Source organism: Peromyscus leucopus, chromosome 4 (assembly GCF_004664715.2).
Source record: "Peromyscus leucopus breed LL Stock chromosome 4, UCI_PerLeu_2.1, whole genome shotgun sequence".
Classification (NCBI taxonomy): Eukaryota; Metazoa; Chordata; class Mammalia; order Rodentia; family Cricetidae; genus Peromyscus; species Peromyscus leucopus.
The window spans coordinates 86,627,544-86,643,407 of NC_051066.1; the positions used below are offsets into that span (position 1 = coordinate 86,627,544).

The 15,864-nt window shown below is 39.8% G+C and overlaps 1 protein-coding gene across 1 annotated transcript in view; it reads left to right on the forward strand.

Moving 5' to 3' along the window:
• LOC114697525 (olfactory receptor 4F6-like) overlaps window positions 1-15,761 on the forward strand; it is a 38,630-nt gene extending 22,869 nt beyond the window's left edge. The window contains exons 2-3 of the mRNA XM_028875788.2: window positions 549-585; window positions 15,756-15,761. Coding sequence (XP_028731621.2) covers window positions 549-585; window positions 15,756-15,761 — 43 coding nt within the window. The remainder of the gene's footprint in view (window positions 1-548; window positions 586-15,755) is intronic.
• The last annotated feature ends 103 nt before the right edge of the window (window positions 15,762-15,864 follow it).

The window sequence follows — 15,864 nt, forward strand, 5'->3', positions numbered from 1 at the left end:
CAAATCTTCTTTGTTAAAAAAAGTCATAAAAGCTGTGACTCAGTCTAAGTAAAAACAATAAATAAAATGTGAAGATGATTCATAAAGTTGATTATAAATGTAGTCCCTAAATGATTGAATCTAGGGAAATGTTCTTACTTTCATCATATCAAATCTGTGTGGAAGAATTATTACCATGATCCTAACAACAGCATCTCTGCTGGGTGGTGGTGGCACATGCCAGAAACAAGCAAACAACAAACCCAGCCTCTCTAAGGCGTTCTCCAGGACAGCAGTAAGAGTTATTATTCTGAGATTAGGTGTTACTGTGTTGTCCAGGCTGGTATTGAACTCTTGAACACAACTGATAGTCCTACCTCAGCCTGTCAAGTGGCTTAGATTACCAGGCACACAGGTACTACTAACTCAACAGGAGCTGGAAACAGAGGTGTCTTAGTTAGGGTTTCTGTTACCGTGATAAACACCACAACCAAAAGCAAAGTGGGGAAAAAAGGGTTTGTTTCGTTTACAGCGTGTAGTCCATCATCCTGGGAAGTCAGGGCAGGGACTCAAGGCAGAAACCTGGAGGTAGGAGCCGTTTCTGATGTAACCACGGAGGGGGAGGGGTACCGATTACTGGCTTGCTTCTCATGGTTTGCTCCACTAGCTTTCTTACACACTCCAGGACCACCTGCCTAGAGTGGCACCACCCACAAAGGCTGGGCCCTCGCATATCAATCACTAATGAAGAAAATAACCTACAGGCTTGCCTACAGGCCAATCTTAAGAGACCTTTTCTTATTAAGAGTCCCCCTTCCCAGGTATGTTTAGGTTTGTGTCAAGGTGACAAAAACAACAGGACAAGTGGCATACCTGTAATTTCATCTACCTGGAAGATGAGGTAGGAAGAGTATGAATTTGAAGCCAGTAAGGGCTGCATAATGAGACTCTTTTGGTGTGGTTTTGTTGTAGGAAGATTTTCATCTACATGGTTTTAAAAAGGTGACTTTAGAAGAATAAGCATGCACATAGTATCTACAAAACTATATGCTTATTAAGGAGGGGAGAAGGCAGCGGGCGGTGGTGTCTGTCTTTAATCCCAACACTTGAAGAGACAGAGGCAGCAGATCTCTGTGACTTCAAGGCCAATCTGGTCTACATAGTGAGTTTCAGGAAAGCCAGTCCCACACTGAGAAACCCTATCTCAAAAAGCCAAAAAGCCAAATGTGAAAGTGGGAGTGGGGGAAGAAGATAAGGTATTATAATGGCTGTTTTTGCACTTGTGTGGCCAAATACTTGACAAGCACTGTGAGGGAGGAAGGTCTGTTTTGGTAGTTTCAGCTTTAGCCCATCCAGATAGGAAAGGTATGATGGAGTTCATGGAAGCAGAAATGTGTGGCTGGGGCACTTTGTAACTCGTTGGACCAGAAAACGGAGAATTTGTGCCAGAAGTGGGGGTGGGCTATAACCCTTAAAGGATTCCCACCCCCAGTGACCACCTGTACTATCCATGCATCCCAATCAGGGGGACCATGTAGCTGAACCTGGGAAAACATGTCCTTCCATGGTTCTGGTAGGAAAGGAACCCCAGGTGCAATGCAGCCTCTCTTCAGACACTTTCCCCACTCCTCTCAAATCAACGTTTTTCAAATAGGTTTGCATTTTTACTCCCAAGCCCAAAGCCTCTGACAGACAGGGTCTTGTCCCTAAGGACCCTTTCCTATAATTGCTCTAATCTCCTGAACACCTACCTTCTCTATGGCTGTTAATATGTTCACTATTTTCCTTCCAGAACTACAATTTTTCATTTTCTTGTTCCACTTTTTTTTTTAAATTTTTTATTTACTTATTATGTATACAGTGTTCTGTCTGCATGTGTCCCTGCAGGACAGAAGAGGGCACCAGATATCATTACAGATGGTTGTGAACCACCATGTGGTTGCTAGGAATTGAACTCAGGACCTTTGGAAGAACAGTCTGTGCTCTTAACCACTGAGCCATCTCTCCAGCCCCTCTTGTTCCACTTTTTATTTTGAATTACCACTGTAGTTTTCCACAAGCAGCCAGTAGCAATCATGCCCCAGCTTCAATGTTATTCAGTTTTGAAATTCCCTCCACCAAATTAATTAGCCCATGACTTCTAAATTCAGGCTCACTCAAATTTTCAGGACACACATGACAAAACACAGCCAGATTCTTTGCTAGGATACAGCATCAATGGCCTCTTGTTGTGGGATATTTATACATTGTGTGAAGATGTATTGCTATGATTGGTGTAATAAAAAGCTGACCAGCCAATAGCTTAGGAAGGAGGTATAGGCAGGACTTCCCAGGCAGAGGGAGAACTCTAGGAAGAAGAAAGGCAGAATCACCAGCCAGCCAGAGAGGAAACAGGAGGTGCAAGATAGAAGAGAGGTAATGCCAAATGACAGAATGTAGATTAATATAAATGGGTTAATTTAAGTTACAAGAGCTAGTTGAGACAAGCCTAAGCTAAAGGCCAAGCTTTCACAATCAATAATAAGTTTCTTTGTCGTTATTTGTGAGCTGGCGGTCCTGATGAGAAGGTACTGCTACAACCTCTATCCCAATTTCCCATAAAATCAGTCCTTGTTCCCTTCTGAAACCTCATGAACATCAGCTTTATTGGCCACATTTCTCTCCCCATTTTGCTCTTCTGACCCCTGATGACAATCAACCCCAGTAAACTCTGCTTACAGTATTCACAGGCTTTTCTATTCCACAGCTCCATACTCTTCTACATGCTTCCTGCTACACGGTTCTAAGAAAATGACAAAACTACACAGTCGGGTTTATCAAGGCAACAACTCCACCTTCCAGCACCAATTTTCTGTAGTGACTTTTGCATCACTGTGACCAAACACTGAACACAAAGATTGATTTTGTCTATCCACAGTTTCAGTTTTAGTTCATCATGACAGGGAAGGCCTGGTCAATTCATATTAGTGGCATGGACCAGGAAACAGGGCTCAAACTAGAAGCAGGACTGGGCTACCACCTTCAAAGGCTCGTTCCCAGTGACCCAACTCTATCAACCGTAATTCCCACCCCACAGGTTCCATAGCCTCCTAAAATAATGCCACCAACTAGGAGCCACATGTTCAAATACCTGATCCTGTAGGGGGCATTTCACATTTAAACTCTAACAGGAGTTACAGGCATTAAAGACAATACTGTGAACATTTTTGATATTTTAAGAGTATCAATTCCACGACACAGACAAAAGACAATTAAGACAAAAATTCCTGCACCCACCTTTGCTTTTTTGAGACTGCCAGCACTTGTCATCCTCCAGCAAATGAACTTAAGCTCTTAGTAAGTGGCAAAGAAAAAAAGCAAACTATCTAGGGAAACCAGGCAACCAGCAAGAGAAAAACTATTTAGAATTAACAGTTGATTGAACGAGCTAAATAGAGATGCTGCAGCAGCACCTAAAAATAATAATGAGAACACAGTGGTGCACGCCTTTAGTTGTACCAGTTGATGGCTGGGCCAGTGAGAACTGATGCCTGGTAATGTAAGCTCTGTCAAAACTCCCATAGAGCAGAGATCATAAGCCCCAGAGAGGAACTGCATATCTATCTATTAGTTATCATAAGCAACTGCAAGTTAAGGCACAGTGTTAGGTATGTTTGAGTGCTAACAGATAAATGGAATAATCAAGGCCAGGGATGACCAGATATGGCATCCAGAAGAAATGGATACCAATCAGGCCTGAAGATAATAGAGTTCAATGTGGTTGGGTGTAATTTTTTTTATGGTATGCAGAGAATGAAAACAGAAGTTCAGATAAAAAGCAAAATAGAGCGAGGGGATAGCAGCAGATGCCTTTAATCCCAGCACTCAGGAGCAGAGACAGATGGATTTCTGTGAGTTCAAGGCCAGCCTGGTCTACAAAGCCAGTTCCAGGACAGCCAGGGCTACACAGAGAAACCCTGTCTTAGAATTCCGCCCCCCACCCAGGTCCCCCAAAAGCAAACCAGAGTAAAAGCAAGGAGGTGGAGAAAGATAATGAGGACATTGTAGACTCTTGCTCTAGAGCTGACATTTCTAACACTAACATTAGGATCTGCTTCCACAAAAGGTTCTGCTGCAGCGGGAAGAACACAGGAAGAGAAATGAAGGACTTACTGGATTAAAATAATCCATGTTTTTTATGTATTTATGTGCCATATTCAATTTCCACCATGTCTGTGTTATACCTTTATGAGAACTTTCCTTTAAGCAGGATTATTTTTCTACTATTTTATTGAAATAAAAATACCTAGTATAATTTCAGTAGTACATGTAGGTGTTTCTTGTTTTTTTCTTCCTTTTTTTTTTAAACAGGTCTCACACTCTGTAGCTCAGGCTGGCCTTGAACTTGTAATGATCCTGTAGACCAGCCAATCACACCTAAAAGTCAGTTACTTTACATTGTCCTATCCTCCCACTAACCCTTAGTCTCTACGTTTCCATCTCACTGGTGTGTTTCTTCCTACAAATGTGAGCGGTAGAGAGATACTCTGGAACAGTCAGATTAAGCCAAGTTTCCTGCTTGCTCACCTTTCTTAATTTTTGGCATCATTTAGAAGAATACAGTATATTTGGAAATAATCCATATCAAATAAAAGAGCAATGTAACTATGCAAATGTTGAAGAAGGAATAAACTTTCATTAATTTTGAGGAATTCATGATTACAAAAAGAAATAGAACCTTAGAATTAGTAACTAAGAGACTACAGCAGCCTTGTAGAAAAGAATTTAAATAGTGTTTGATTATTATTACATATATATACATCTACATATATATATATATATAATATATAAACATCTACATATATATATATATATAATATATAAACACACACAAACATGTGGGAATGGAGGGAGGCGGCCTAGGGAGGTGTGGAGAGAGGAAAGGGAAGGGGAAATGATCTAATTGTATTTTAATTAATGTATATTAAATAAAAATTTACAATGTATGTTTAGCTGGGGAGTAGCAGACAGTGCAGTGGAAGGAAGACAGTGTAGCGGAGAAGGAAGGTTTTGCTGCTGTACAGACCCAAGCCTGAGTTCCGCACCTGTCACTTATGTAGCCCTGATTTCTGGGCACCTCACTTTCCTACTCTGACATGGCGCAGTGGCTGCCTGCATTGGTTATTGTGGGAATTAAGTCAGTCAGTACTGTTAAGTGCCTGGTTTAACACTGGCTCAGCCACCCACCTGGCTTAGCAACGGCAGCTGCTATTAAAATTTCTTCCTCTTTCAAATCCGTCAAATCCAAGAAATATTAGTTTCTTTAGAGTTTACCAGCAGATAATCTCCTTTCTCTGTATGTCCAAATCTGGACTGAAATTTGAAAATCTTTCAAATTTGAAACTTCATGGTGAATTTAGACGTATGTCAAAAGTTTTAAAAAGTGGTATAATACACTAAAATTGTACATAAAATATTCCTTACTCCAAATTAAATATTGAGTTTAGAACATAAAAGTAATAAGCAACATTTAAAATCAAATGAGTACATTGGTGGGGGGTTTAATTTTGGAGACAGGGTTTCACTATGTAGGTTCTTATCTCAGCCTCCAAGTACTGTGACTATAGGCATGCACCACCACACCCACTTGTATGTGTATTTTTATAGAGGTTTTATCTTTATAGAGTTTAATCTGTTTCAATCTGGTATGTCTCTTGTGGGGCCAAAGTAACAAACAGTACTAAGATACTAAGCAAGACAATCTGGAAGTGAGGAATCCTAACAAACCAGTGGTTTAGTAGTGTAGAAATAGAGAAGGAAAATGTTCAAGACTGAGAATGTAACATGTCAAAACCACACAGTGTTTCAGAGATGTGGAGAGCTGTCAGGAAACACTCCTTTTCTTGTGTTCTGTGTATGTGTGGTGTGTGCATGTGTGTGGACATGCATGTAGAGGCCTAAGATCACACAGTTGCTGAGCCAAACCCAGAGCTCACCAAAGCAGCTAGTCCTGCTAGCCAGCAAGCTCTGGGCTGGAATGACAGGCAGGCCACCATGCCCAGCAAGCACGAGAGCTCTAGTTCTTACACTGGCAGAGCAAGCACTTCAACCATCGAGCCACTCCAAACTCTGTATTCTTGTTCTCAGGTAGAACAAAAATCATGACGAAATAACTGAGGAGATATCTGAGGGACATATAAAGTCCTTACAATTCTGGAATACTGCAGTGTAGTATAAGAAGCAGAAAAACGAGCCGGGCGTGGTGGCGCACGCCTTTAATCCCAGCACTCGGGAGGCAGAGGCAGGCGGATCTCTGTGAGTTCGAGGCCAGCCTGGGCTACCAAGTGAGCTCCAGGAAAGGCGCAAAGCTACGCAGAGAAACCCTGTCTCGAAAAACCAAAAAAAAAAAAAAAAAAAAAAAGAAGCAGAAAAACATGTCCCACCCAGCCAGTTCCAAAGTAACTTTTTGTTCTTGTTTTGTTTTTTGAGACAGGGTTTCTCTGTGTAGTTTTGGTGCCTGTCCTAGATCTTGCTCTGTAGACCAGGCTGGCCTTGAACTCACAGACATCCGCCTGGCTCTGCCTCCTGAGCGCTGGAATTAAAAGTGTGCGCCACCGCCGCCCACCAAAATAACTTTTAGCTCAGATTTTAAAACATGAAGATCTATGTTTCTGTTCTCAGGATTGGTTAAAGTCCCATGCAAATAGTTAAAAGGAGGAAGAAAAATAAAGTTTTAAAAAAATTTCTTTGAGACAGGGCCTTATGCGGCCCAGGCTGGTCTGGAACTTGCTATGTAGACAAAGCTGGCCTTGAACTCACAGAAATCCCTCTGCTGCTGCCTCCTCCTCTGGAGTGCTGGATTACAGACATGTGTTGAGACAGAGGTCTTGTTATGTTACCCAGGCTGGGGTACAGGTGTATGGCAGCGTATCTTACTGTAAGTCTTTACTCCAGAAAATCATCGAGACTCTGTAGTTGTCTAGTTCAACCTATTTTAATTTTAATCAATAAGAAGCAGACAAAGGCCATATTTTAAAGGATATTTTATGAGTCACAAGTACAACTAATATTTAGCTAAGTTACAGCTTGTGAGTGCCTAAGATTTAATTCTCACTTAACAGAACTCTCACGGTATGCTCTCCTACCACGTATGTTCCTATTGCATTCCATGTTTGGAGTTGCTGTTTGGTAATAAGAGAGAGGGTGTTTTCTCTACTGTAATAGGTCCATTTCTGAAACTTTCCTTAGGTTCTATTTGCATCCCACTGAACTCCAATCTGCTATCTGTGTCTAGTGAGGTACACTTAGCATTTGCCTAATCCACAGCTGCCATAAGCTGATTTGAGGAGCAAGGAGATTTAGAGCAATTATTTAATGAAAATATTTATATGATTCTAATATTTAAATCAGGAAATGAATGTAGCATACATATCTGATTAAGAGAATGCAATAAATAATTAATGTCTGTAATAGTCCTATAAATTTTTTTTTTATTTATTTGAGACACAGCCTCATTGTATATCATAGTCTGGTCTCAAACTCATCATCCTCCTGCCTGAGCCTGGATTACAGGCTTGTGTCACACTATACCTACAGAAAAAAATACATGTTTAATAATCCTGTCAAACTCTGTGGGCCATGCATATTAGGACTTAGCAAAATGATGCAATGGGGAGCACGAGTAACTGGAAACCACCTCCAGTGCAGATCGTGTGCCAGTGGCAAGTACTGTCACTGGCCTGGAGAGGTGTCCCATGGAGGGAGGCGATGAAATGGATAGCACCCTGAACCAGCCTCCATCTACCTTCCTCTCTCGCCTCTTCTTTACCACATGCCTTGTAACTGCCCTCAAATTTTGTTTCTCACAAGTGCTTAACTCTCCCTCAAACCTTCAAACTGTTCCTATCGCTTGTGATCTTCTCTAGACCTCCCCTTAAGAATCTGTTGGGTCCCCTTCTCAGATCCCTATCTAGGATGCCCTCCAGGCAACTTACTATTCTTCCAACATCAGCTATTCAAACCTGTTTCTTTTTCTCAATGAACCACTAATCACACTGTAAGAAACAGGGATTCTTACTTGTAGTGCGATGTCACACAAGTATCTACAGGTTATCTATCCCACGCAGTCCTCACAGCCACCCTGTAAAGTAGGTATTGTTACTCCCTTGGTTTTACCAATGAGGAGAGAAGCTAAACAACTGACGAAAGTCACTCAGGTACTAATTATTACAAATTGTCACTATTACTAATTAGTAGTAATTAGTAGGTCTGGGATTCATAGCCAGGTCCCTGACTCTAAAGCCCTTTTACTGCCTTTGGTGGGGAACTTAATATTTACAACTTTTGAACATTAAAAGAAAAGCGCAATACCACCTAGCCTGAAGGTGGGTGAATTGAAAAGGCAGAGAGTATGTCTAGTCAGCAAACTACTTGCTGAGCTGCTTAGGACCCTGGGATCCAAAGGATCTGACAAAGTCCTGCCCGTGGGTTGCTTATCTTGGTCTGGAAGGGGACAGACAGCAGCACAGCTGTGGTAGTGCTACTTCCATGAGCATGCTGCCGAGAAGAGAGTTCAGGGGAAGAGAGGAAGACGGCAGAAATCAGGTTCTGAGTTCCTTCTGAAACTCAAGCAGGGCCTACCACACTGACCTTCTAGTACCTCGGGCAGCAAGAACTACTACACTTATTTCATTTATTAACAGTTTTATGAAAATGTCCTTATGTAACCTAATAGCACATACAATATATTCACACTAAAGATAATAAAATATGTTTAAAATTACTTTACTTAAAAATTAATTTGGAATAGCTCTATTTTCATATTTCTATTTTTTTTTAATTTATTTATTATGTATACAGTGTTCTGCCTACATGTGTCCCTGCAGGCCAGAAGAGGGCACCAGATCTCATTATAGATGGTTGTGAGCAACCATGTAGTTGCTGGGAATTGAACTCAAGACCTTTGGAAGAGCAGCCAGTGCTCTTAACCACTGAGCCATCTCTCCAGCCCCTTCATATTTCTATTTTATCTCAAATCATTTTTATAGTTCAAAATAAATATATTAATTATATATATTTTTAAAAATGATCATCTAAGTTTGGTTTATATGACAATACATATTTTTCTTGCTACACAGAGGGGAAAAAACGAAGGGCAGGTGGGAAGGGGACTGACAAGGATGGCCAGGGTTTGAAGTACTAAACAAAACAACAAACTAGCTAGTATCTTTATTAGTACATAGTCATTGTACAAAATGGTAGGTGCTGAGTTTCTTCCTTTTCTTTAACTTGGGAGAGCAAGGGGCTAAATTTCAAGCAAATGTGAACGGTTGGGAGAGAAGTCAACTTTCAATAACAAGAATAAAATTTCCCTTCTTTTCTTCTAACGTAACCCTATAGTAAAGACAATGTAGATAATACATTCCCAGTAGTTGTGCACTTGTCAAATATTACTTTATTCAAGTGGATACTTTCTGAGATGTTATAGAAAACATCAAACTAAAGAGTTTTATTAAATTTAAGTTAGCTTATTTCTGTTGCTTCTTCCTTTTCAAAGCAATTTTATGGAAGACAATATATTAAGCCTAATAATGTCACATTATTAATAAAGCTGGGTTCTATCAAAATTTTAATGGCTTTCTAGGTGGCTGTGAATACTGAATGACTTTATTACTGTTTTAAATCCTCCTCCCAAAAAGCAAAATTCTCCAAATAATGAGACCAATTAAGGTGAAATAATCAACTAAAGGTAGAGAAAAGAAACTCAGGACAAGCAGTGAGAGATGAGATGCACTTGCATTTTGTGGGATTATTGAAGACAGCAGGCAAATGCTACAGGAACTGAAAAGAACAGCAAACGAGAAAGGGCAGCTTAACTACACCCAAGCCTGAGAGACAGACACCAGCTCTTCTGAGCTGAAGCCATAGAGAATCAGGTTCAAGTTCCAGGGAGCTAAAACTTGCTTTCACAGCTCTGTGCTATGCAGCAAAACGAAAACAACCTAGTGGGTGAAGAATTCACATAGAACATCTTCCTTACTGTCTCCTGATAAAATTCTCTCACTAGAAGGATGAAAATAAATGAGATATTACCCACAGCTGCTTGTTACACGGAAGAACGGCGGAGGAACTGTGAGTTTTCATTAAGCTTTTGCTCACCTACAGAGACGTTGCTAGCGATTTACAAGTTTCTTTTTGTTTTTGTTTTTTTAAAAGAAGATTCAAAGTGTAACTATATTTAATACCACAGCATTAACTAAGACTTTAATTGCATGTTTAAAAATCCCAAACCACAATTCCCCGGTAAAGTATAACTGTCACCATTCAGAGGCCACAACAGAGATAAGCACATTCATCAAATAATTTTACTAAACCCTATGGTATGCTAATCATCACAATGAACATCTACTGTACTTTTTCTTTCATTAAAGAGTTATTAGAACATTTGTTACTGATTTACTGTGTACCTGGTAAATTGAGGCAAAATTCTGAATAACCGCAAGTTCACAAGTAAAAAGTCCACAGAACAAACTACTGAACCATGCTCCCTTTGTATATATTACATAAACTGCTAAGATTAAAAGGCCTCTTATCCGTCTGGTTCGAAGTCTTCTCTACATAGAATCTAAGCCGTCTGATCGAAAACTGAATTCTAAATTCTCCATAAATGACTGACTGTGTCTTTCTTTTTGTTTGAAAAAACTCTTTTCATACATTGCCACCGACTCAATTTCACCTGTTGGTAATGGACACAGAAAACTCTTTGTAGGGGAAAAACAAACCACTTGGTGGAAAAATAGAGACGTTATCAGATATACGGGGAGTAAAACAACTGAAAAACACTTTCTCTCCATCCGCACCCATGAGCAACAGTTCAAAGACTGATGGCCAAGTTACCACTTCCCTCTCAGAAACTAGTCTACGGGTCCCCAAAGCTACAAGCGCGGGACTCACCTGGCTCTTGGGGATCCTGAATCCGGGCTTTTACTTCTGCTGAGCTGGACTCAGGGGAGACGGAGCCTGCTGCCCCCTCCTCTGGGTCCTCCACCTTGGTCACGGTGAAGTGCGGCATTGTTCTAACCGACCCTTGCAGTCTCTGCTCTTTCAGCGTTTAAATTTCCTTCCCGTGTTTCCCTGCCTCCCTCCACACTCAGATCACAGCCTAGGGAGACAGTGGCTGGGAATCGGGAAGTACTAAGCCCACGTGATCACAGCCCAAGGGAGTGGGGCGCTCGAAGACACGCCTTCCGCCCTGTTTATCATTCTCTTAAAAGGCTTAAGCACTCCACCCCTTGCTTATTGTTATTAACCTGTAGAACCCCAACTGTCTGGGCTGTTTCTCCGGGCGACAGAAAGCTGAAGACGGGCGCAGTTCATCAAGTGCTGTCCGTCCGCCCTGTGTCTCCCACTTGTTCCCTTTACTTAATTTATTGCCACCTCTCTGGACTTCATCATCTCAACCTCTGCCCTCTTACTTCACATGAGAAAGATTAGGGAATAGTTTCTTTCACAAACTATCCTTTTTAATGCAGACTGGCACTATGTCAACTCAGAAACAAAAGGTAGGCTGTTGGGTTTCCGTTGTTGCTTAAGTTCAAAGCATATGGGAAAAACCTAAGGCAATGAAAGGCTTTTCTCCTCCTTCGCGTGAAAAAAAAACCATCTATTTAGCCAATATTTAATGACACATATTTTATAAACAATGCTGTTTTAGATACCCAGGTGCATGCAGTGACATTCAAGAAGAGAAACTAATTTTGCTAAAAGCACAAATTTGTTTCATTCAAAGACCACCACCTAAACAGGACCAAGCCAATAGTCAGACCTACTTTGTACTCTGCATTGCACTAGAAACTCTACTTCACAGTCTTGTTAATTCTCTGCAGAAACAGATACAAAAGATGCCTAAAGTCATGGTGCTTGTAAAAGGTGAAGACAAACTTGAAAACACCCAAAGCCCTGTGGTAGGCAACACAGACTATTTAAAAGAAAATTCACGCGTACTTAACCATATTTTACCCCATGTGTTCCTAATTGTCCTGTTTTGCATGCTTGGCTGCACACTGTAACCTTTTAAAATACTGATGTTTAGGTTCCATCTCGGATATTCCTATTTAACTGCTTTGGAATAGAGCCTGGACCATAAGACTTTTAAAAGTCCCTTCACAATGTTCTAATGTGCAACCAAGATTTAAATAGAAGATTGCTATAGAGGTTAAGTTTATAACCTATGAAGTCTATGTATATCTCTTTTTAAAAATAGTTTCCTCTGTCCCCACCCCCCAACCCCCTACTCCTGGTGTATGTGTGTGTGTGTGTGTGTCTTTTGAGACAGGGCCTCACTATCCCATTAACTCACAGAGATCCTCCTGCCTGTTTCTCCAACACTGGGAATCAAGGTATGTACCTCACCTGACTTATTTATATCTATTTCTATCTTTGAAATAATTGTCAGGTGTTTTGTCTATATTTATAACTCAGCTACTCCACTGATTCATTTGAAGAAACTTAAAAGCACCATTAAACTGTCAAAGCTTTCACTATTACATTCAGAGTTCAATGTTCACTAATACTTTTAGCACTAGTACACTTTCCAGTTGGACCCTACTTTTCACATTCATCTTATGAAGGGCTGAACTATAGCTAGTTTTTTATAGTCGATGAACAGAAACAATGTTTACAAATATGTGTATAGCTTCTGTGTATAAGACTAGATCGGAGGGCTGGAGAGATGGCTTAGCAGTTAAGAGCATTCTGCTTCTGTAGAGGACACCTGTGAATCCCAGCATCTACATAAAGTAGCTCACAAGTGCCTGTAACTCTAGCTCTAGGGAATTTGATGCCTCTGGTCTCAAATACATACACCTGCGTGCATGTGTATGCAAACAGGAGACACACACTCAAAAAAAAATCTTAAAAAAAGACTAGATCTAAATGTTATCCTCTCACTCTCCTCCTCTCTCTAAAAAAAAAAAAAAAAAAAAAAAAAAAAAAAAAAAAAAAAAAAAAAAAAAAAAAAAAAAAAAAAAACCAAGTAGGAATGTGACAAATTCCTGTTAATCTATGATAGGAGTAATTTATTTACCAACTCAGTGCTTTGTGCCACAGTGGTCAGCAATTTTACAGTTCTCTTCTAGGATGAACTGTAGAAAAAATGGCAGGCCATAGAAAACTGAAGGCAAACTAATGCTTAATACACGAATGATATGAACAGAGAGTAATTACATAAAGAAGGTGGGATGTCACAAATACCTAAAATGCAATATATCATCACGGGAAATACTGTTATAGTCCCACTGAGACTGCTAAAAATCAATAAGACCAAACGTAGCAAGAATGAGGAATGAAAGGACTTTCATACATTGTTGTTGAGGCTGTTTTTAGGATAACTATGGAAAGAGCCTGGTACTCGACCCATCACTTAGGAACTCCACTCTCAAGCATTTAATCCTAATAACCAACGTGTGCTCCCACAAAATGTTCATATTCCTAACATCCCCAAAGTGGTGATACCTCAGACATACATACAAGAGGAAATCTATAGAGTCAAAGTATACTTACTATTCAAGAACTTAAAAATGAGCCGGGCGTGGTGGCGCACGCCTTTAATCCCAGCACTCGGGAGGCAGAGGCAGGCGGATCTCTGTGAGTTCGAGGCCAGCCTGGTCTACCAAGTGAGTTCCAGGAAAGGCGCAAAGCTACACAAAGAAACCCTGTCTCGAAAAAAAAAAAACCAAAAAAAAAAAAAAAAAAAGAACTTAAAAATGAACAACTGATAAATACAACATGAATGAATCTCAAAACTAGGCTAAAATGCTTTAACCCAAACTGTACATGGGTGAATGCAGTGTTGTAAAATTTTAAAACAGACAAACTAGTCTATGGTATAAAAAGTCAGATGAAATCAGCCTAGGTGTTTGCAACAGATGAATGGATAAAGAAAATATGGGTTTCAGAAAAATGGGTGCAACCAGAAATCACCACATTAAGCAAAACAAACTGTACTGGGAATGACAAACATATTTAGCTGATGTGTGGTATCTAGACTTAAGGAGGAAGAGGCAGGTACCAGGAGGAGAAGGAAGGGGGCAATGAGAGGAGAATGGGATCAAAGTGCATAATACATGTGAATGAAAATGTTTGAATACAGCCTACTGCTGTGTATGATGGATTCATGCTAACAGCTTTTCTAATTAGTGCAATGGTTGCCTCTAGAAGGGTGGAGTGGAGATTACCTGGGCTCCCACGTGGAAAACTTTCTGGAATGGTGATAATAGTGATCTTGTGAAAGATTAGGTATGTACATTTGTCAAATTCAGCCAATTTACTTAGAATGTATAATTCTTACTTAGAATTCACTGTATAAGAAGTTTACTTCAAAAGAAAAAAGAGCCTTGAGCAAATTCTAAGCTCTAATTAATAATATGAACTGATACCTCAATTTACCTTGAACAAGGCCTTGGATTGTAAAGTACACAAAGATTTCTTTCTTTCTCCTTTCTCTTTCTTTCTTTCTTTTTTTTTTTCCTTTCTTTCTTTCTTGTTTTTTGTTCTTTCTTTTTTTTTTTATTTTGTTTTGTTTTTGGAGACAGGTTTCTCCATGTAGTTTGGGTGTCGTTCTGTAGATCAGGCTGGCCTGGAACTCACAGAGATCCGCACAGCTCTGCCTCCTAAATGCTGGGATTAAAGGTGTGCGTCACCGCCTACTGGCTACATGAAGATTTCTTAAACTCAAAGATAAAAAGACAAGACTTATGATTAAAACAAACAACTGACAGATGGGTGGTGGCAGCGCAAGCCTTTGATTCTCCAATTTGGGAGGCAGAGGCAGACAATGTCTGTGAGTTCCAGGCCAGCCTGATCTACAGATCCAGTTCCAGGACAGCCAGGACTAACAGAGAAACCTTATCTTGAAAAGAAAAAACTGACTAAGACAAACAAATAGCCATTTGTTACAAGGAAACATTTATAAAAGTGCTCAGTGTCAAGGATCCTTGGGGAGATACAGGTAAAAATGAAAAAGACTTGGAAAAAGTGGAGAGTAGATATAAGTATCTTGAGAGAAGTTCTAGAAGCTTTTTATAAATCTAAAACATACTTTTATCATATGACCCAGCACATTCTCTTGGTATTTTTAACCAAGAGTACTAAAAATATATATTTACAAAAAAAAAAAAAAATCAAGCCAGCTTTATTCACAATAGCCCAAATAGGAAACAGCCCAAGTATCTATCAGTCAATAGGATAAACACGTTACTTGATTCAGACAGTAGACTGTTACTAAACAATGAACAGGAATAAACTAGTCAATTCAACACCAGAGCATTAGGTATAATGCAGTGTAAATAACACAAACGATACACATATTAATGTGGTGAGAAGTAAAACATTTTGATTCCTACAACTTTAAAATGCTTAAAAAATATGTTAGTGAAGAAGAAAGGCGTGGTGTGCACTGCACATGTTTTCCGTACATTTGAAATTTTTCATAATGAAATGTTAGGAAATACAATAGCAGATCAGCTTCAGCTTTAGTCAGTGAGGGGTCAAGTCCACTTCACACACAGGCTGGAGAGCTGCATAAATGCTCTGTTTGTGCTTTGGTTTAGAATGCTGAGAGAGCTGTTGTGCAGGCTTGGAATATTTACATTATCACATTTTAAAAATGTGTGGCACTTCAAAATAATAAAATAATGAGGCCAGACCAGGAGCTTTATGAAAAGCAGCATTTTTAATGCATCATTCCATGGTGTTTTCTATATTAGGCCCAAAATGTACAAATTCCCTTTACTAATTAGTTATAGCAAAATGTTTTATTTGTAACTATATCTTTAAATTGTCAGGATAGTCATTCTTCAGAAGAATGAGATTGGGGTAATTATTTTGAAATTATAACTTACCATGCCA